The following is a 5969-nucleotide window of genomic DNA, read 5'->3' as shown; positions in this document are numbered from 1 at the left end:
TGCTGGCAGAGTACTGGTCTGGCATCTCCTGTTTCTTCAGTCTGGCTTTTGTTCATGTTTCTCCCATTTCAACAGACGGCCTGTCGATCAAGACCTATGTGTCCGCTCACGACACCCTTCCCTCTGCCCGTTACGCCAAGCAGCAGTGCTTCGACTGCAATCTGTGTCGGTGGAAGCTACGCCTTTAATCTGTTTATTCACGAAGATCACATGAACCCTCGGCTAAAAAAACTGATTTTGTAAAGGTAAGCCCAACACATTGAAATATGCATTACGTAATGTGCGTTGAGTGTAACGAGTTTTAAATGGTCAGTTTGTTCTTTAAAAATAAAAGTCCCCCGAAAGTGTTTCAAATGCGCGGTGGATTTCGAACGTAAGTTATCATGATGTTCACGAGCGGTTTTTAATGCTGAACTTTCCGTATATATTTGTTACACTGTAACCTCTGTTACCAGTAAGTAGACTGGTAATAAATCAGCACTTTGATGGGTTAGATCCAGACGTGGTCTATCAGGATACATTTTAAAACTACTTGTTAGCGCCTTCGGCGACCAGAAGTTAGCAAGACTAACGTTAGATTTGTCAATTCAAAATGGCCTCCCTTTCCCTCTAGGTTTTTATGTTCGTGTCTAAAAAGTAAGTTAAATAGGACAACACAAACAACATGTAAAGTAACTTATCGTGGTGGACCAAGTTTTGTTGTCTTATAATAATGTATGTTATACTGTTAAAAAAAAAAAAAAAAACTTTTTGACACAGTATTTGCCGCATACTGCAGTTATACTGCACTCTGACTGCAATCTTTTTCGTAAGGGATCATTTGACCTTTACACCAGTGGATGTAAACGATAAAACCTAGTAGCTCATCTTCAGTGTTTTCTTGTAACGTTTTTCAAATTTCCACCGTGCCACCCTCCAGGCCTCTTACGTTGTCGAAGTGTTGAATAACCTACACATACCGCTATTTCTAACAAACCATCATGCCTCCCTACTGTGGACGCTCCACCCATGAAAATGTTACTACTCCGTTTGCCTGACGTGGTCACAATGCTGCCATTACTGGCCAGATGACGTAGAGCTCTGGCTACATTCTAACATAGCAGGAAAATAATGATTCAGAAATGAGAGTGGAGGTAAACTGCAATTCAATTTTCTGCAATTACTGTGTCCAAAATACTGCAGTTGACTGCAGCTACTGAACTGCAACCTTTTTTTAAGGGATAATATGTGGCCAAAAGGGCAGATGTTCATTTTATTTGGCAGTTATTTTTTTCTTCTTTTAAAATTGACATTTTTATAAGAAATAAAAAGCCCATCAGTCTATTAAGGCCCTCTTGGAGTTTGATGTCACTGTCAAAGCAAACACTGGAAACTCAACTGTCCAATAGGTTTGTTACTGCAATGCTGTGTACAAAGATGAAGTATTAAAATAAATCCAATCCACTTGAACATAATTTGTCCTGTGTAGATTTTTGTTGCGATTTGCCATACAAGAGGCAGCTGGGAGTTTATTCACCCTGGGAAATGCTCATAAATTGCTTCACGATTTGAGGTGTGGGGAATAAGAACATAGATGCAACTCTTTTTTTGAAACATAAATGTCATTCCACTTTCAGTAAGTCACTTCCACATTGCCCTAAAAACAATGTAACCTTCTCAAATGACTGCAAACGGGCAAGGAAGTGAAATAGCTGCTGCTGTGTGTCCCCTGACATGTGGTGTAGTTTTTAGTCACACTGCAGAGGATGTGTCGGCTTGCATTCTGGTCAATGTATCTACAGTGCTGGGATGTCGCTCTTCTGTCAGGTAGGCTAATCTCCCATGCCTTCATCTCAACCTTGACCCCCCTTCAATGTTATGTGTTATCCTTATAGCTGTCGGTTGTTAATTATGATTTTCTCCTGTGATATTTGTGACTATCAAACAAATCCTATAATTTTCATAACAATTCCACCCTTCAACATTATATATTTTTTGCATTACGTATGTGGTTCTTCGTTTTTGCCTGCAACTAACGGTTGTTTGGTTTGGTGTACAAAACGATGCACACTGCCCTTCCCTCTTCGTGAAGCTCAAACAACCACACTAGGTTCTAACCCAATGCGATGTGACACAAACACCTTGGCATTGAGGAGGTAAAGCGGGCATTATTATTAGCCTTTTCATAGTTCCTCAGCGCCTGGTCCCAGTAGCTGAGTTGTAGTGCATCTTCCCCTCCCCCTCTGCACACACACGGGTCACCCAGTGACATTGGATGTAATGTGCATTGACATGCTGGAACTGTCATGTGTTGTCCCTGCTCTAGTTGCATGTTTGTCACTTTTAGGCTTCCGCTGCTCTGGTTGGCTGGCCGCTGTGGCTGGAGGCAAATGTCCAACACTCGTCTCAGTTCTGGATGTATGTACAAAGTGCTGTTTAGCCATTTTCAGTGCGTGTCTGCCATTTTATTTGTACTCGGTGTGATATTTTGGGTTAATATTACTAATGCTTGCATCAGGAGTGGGTTATTTTCTTCTATAGAAGGCACTATGCTTGAATTGACAAAGGTCCAATTTCCACATCTTCGTGTTTCGCCTTTCTTGCAAATGGCTAAAACAAGTCTGTGTATGTATTTATTTTAGGGCTACAGTATGTACTTTTGAAAATGATTTACCAATACTGACATTGGTTGGAATATGCTCTTGATAGTTAACAAACTGTTTTTTTAGTTGATGTAACTCTTTGTCTGTAAACATACATGTATTTTTTTGAATCCCTCTGTCTTAAAAGGCATTTACTAAAATGTCATATTAGATGTGGACATTGGCAAAGATAGCATCAGTTCAGACGAATGGCTTACTGGCATTGTTCCTCTTTCTTTCCTTATACTGTAGCACACAAACAAGCCTTGAACTTGCTATCTGTTTCAAGACTGGAGAGCTAGAGTGTGCTCCAATCACAAGAATTCTGGTAGCAAATGATATATTTTTTATCAGTGTGGTGATCTAAGTTGGATGTTCCACTTAGCTGGCACCTTCCAGGTCTGTCTGAAAAGACCTGAAAGAGAGTTAAGAACAGAAGCAGTTGTTCAATACCACTTGATCATAACTCTCAGTTCCATTAGATTACACATAGGAGTCATTGGACGAAGGCGTCGTCTTTACAGGGGAGTTTTGTTAAGAGCCCCGATGCTCAATCTGAACATTAAGACGTGTCGCTTGCAGTATGGTTTTGGAAGCATAAGGACCTTTCATATCAGCGAGAAATATATATATTTTTAAACTAGAATGCCGCTTAGTTTCGAGAGCTAGTTGTTCAGTGACGTACTGAAGCGATGCGCAAAAGAGGAACCCGCCTCGTGTATGTGCCTGTCCGTACCCGTAGGAAAGGTGAAGCAAAGTAAATGAACACAAGTACATTATTCATGATATCTTTGATTTTCAGGTGCACTCGGGTTGTACATTTCATTTCTAGCATTAGCAAATTGTCATGACAACCTTTTAAAATCTTGATATTCTAGTATGTTTTATTAAGAAATCTTATTACAATAAGTAAATAGGGCTTATGACATCTTTACAGAACAATACAAAACACTGAAATACTAAGCTTAACATGCTAAACAAGTGAATGGAAAAGGCAAATTATTTAAAAAGCTTAATATGTTCTAACCAAAGTCCTATTTGGCTCCACCCACAGGGCCAACATGTACTCCAAGGGCACCAAACGCAAGTTCTCTGACAGTGTGGACGCGGCGACGGACAACAAGGCGGTGTTGTACAGCCGGCAGCGCCAGTTCCTGCTGGACATGTCTCTGATCAAGCTGCAGCTGTGCCACATGCTGGTGGAGCCCAACATGTGCCGCTCGGTGCTCGTTGCCAACACGGTGCGCCATATCCAGGAGGAGATGACCCATGACGGTAGCTGGCAGTTGGTCACTGAGGCTTTCGGCGGCTCTGGCCCATCTGACCACCTGGTGGCCACCGAGGTTTTGTGTCGGTCATCGGCGCTGGAGCAGCAGGGCGGTGGGTCCAAGCTCTACTCAGTGATGGGCTACGATAGTTGCCGCGAGGAAGAAGTGGTAACGGACGAGGCTCTCTGTTCTGTGACAGTTAGCGACGGGGCCCCGGCCCTCTTGGGGACCATCGACCACTGCTGGGACAGGGCAGAAGTGAGAATGGCGGCGGTAGAGGACCGGGTCATCAAAGACTCCGGTTCGGAGGTGGAGGATGGGGCGATGTCTGGGGAGGGGGCTAAAACAGTTATGGGGCAGGTGTTTGGGACGTTCGAGATCAAAAATGGCACCCCTGGGTCAGACCCGGCACTAGAGGAGCTGTTCTCAGCCGTGGATGCCTCCTATTATGACTTGGACACCATGCCCACAGGCATTCAGAGCACCCCCAAGATGGGGCCTTACAACCTTCTGGACAGCATGGCCTCCTCCCACGGCCCCGCGTCCAACTCCAGCTATAGAACCGATCTCAGTGAACTTGACCACATTATGGAGATCATTGTCGGCTCATAGCTTACAGACTTAAAACTCGACTGTTTGGTTGAACTTGTGCCTCTGACTTTTTGTCTTGTATGTGTGAACATACAGTGTCTACATACCTTCCTCTGTATGGAAACTGAGTGATATCCGTCTCCATGCAATGCCATTTTGTTTTGTTTTTATCTTAGAGGTTAACAGTTTCTCAAGTTCACCATACTTATTTATTATGTTTACTTTGTATTTCAATATGTCCTCTTTTTGGTTTAAATTATTGTACCTATTACACTACATGAATTCAGAGCAGCACAACATTTACATTAATAATCTTTTTTTAAAGAAAATATGTATAGTTAAACTATATATTTTTTACTGTAGAGACAGTCTGGGAATTGTTCCCGACTGTCTTTATTTTTTACATTTGTAAGCAAGAACGATTGCACAAAAGCTCAATGTGTGATTGGGGAGTAATTTACCTTGTTTTCACAGGTTTATCTTTGGTTGTGTCTCTGAGCTACAAGAGCAAATAGGCATTGTTGAAAACATGAATTATGTTCAGTATGCTCACAATGTGATCTTGGTCTATGGTTTGGTGCTATATGCACTATATACAGTATTCCTTATAAACACTTGGCATTTGTTGAGCCAGACAGTTCCATCTTGCACTGCGGCTAGCTGTCACCTAGCATGTGGTGCCATCTGTTTGCTATTAAAGTTACACATGTTCTTATATTGTCTCCTTACAAGTGAATAATTATAATGGGTATATGTCTAATTTTCTGTTCTGACTTTATTTATTCATTTCAGTCATATGGTGATGTTAAACCTTGGCAATACTAACGGTTGCAGAAGCTTTTCACCTTTCAAACATCAATTGGTATTTCGTTTCTTGACTTTCTTTGCGTACTTTTAGTGAAGTAATGACCTTGTTCAAACCAAACTGAGAAAGTGCAAAGAATTGTGCTTTTCAGCTGACCTGTTCCAACAGCGTTTTTTTTATTTTTACCACGTTCAAAGCCTGCACTCGGCCACGAGATAAAATTGTGAGTAAACAACTGATTTCTGATTAAACAGCCATGAGGTGGGAGATACCATGTTTCTTTTTTTTTTTATAATGAAGTACTATACACTTGACATACATGACAATGAGCTTGAGAAGATGATGCTTTTTATGAGTCACCTAGCAGTTTATACCATTTTTAATAAAGGTTCCAAAATCATAATATGAATGAATTGTGTGCTTATCCAGTATTTTGAGTTTTCCTGCCAATCTTTGAGCTAAAGAGCCCTTTTCTTATTCAAAACGATGTACGGCAGCTAAGCCAAACAATCACGTCTCTGATTTCAAATTCGTAGGATTTCCTGCTTATTAAAAAATGATTCCTGCTGCTGGCGATTTCAACTACTGACGTACCGCTAGGAATTCAGACACTGCAGTGAATTCAGGGTCAGCCCTAGCCAGGACTTTAATCCCAGTCCAATGTCAACCCAATACCTTAGCTGT

The 5969-nt window shown here is 41.5% G+C and overlaps 1 protein-coding gene across 2 annotated transcripts; it reads left to right on the top strand.

Moving 5' to 3' along the window:
* Positions 1–5694, top strand: LOC112068365 (cell division cycle-associated protein 4). Of its 2 annotated transcripts, XM_024135501.2 has the most exons (3): positions 1–245; positions 2327–2397; positions 3676–5694. In XM_024135501.2, coding segments are annotated over exons 2-3 (828 nt in total). In that variant the 5' UTR covers positions 1–245; positions 2327–2395; the 3' UTR covers positions 4502–5694. The 2 variants fall into 2 exon arrangements, with proteins under 2 accessions (XP_023991269.1, XP_023991270.1); XM_024135502.2 differs by lacking the exon at positions 2327–2397 and having other exon boundaries at positions 2–245.
* Positions 5695–5969: the final 275 nt, after the last annotated feature.

Source organism: Salvelinus sp. IW2-2015, unplaced genomic scaffold, assembly GCF_002910315.2.
Source record: "Salvelinus sp. IW2-2015 unplaced genomic scaffold, ASM291031v2 Un_scaffold467, whole genome shotgun sequence".
Classification (NCBI taxonomy): Eukaryota; Metazoa; Chordata; class Actinopteri; order Salmoniformes; family Salmonidae; genus Salvelinus; species Salvelinus sp. IW2-2015.
The sequence above is the reverse complement of the archived record's forward strand: the minus strand, read 5'-3'. Positions and strand labels throughout refer to the sequence as shown.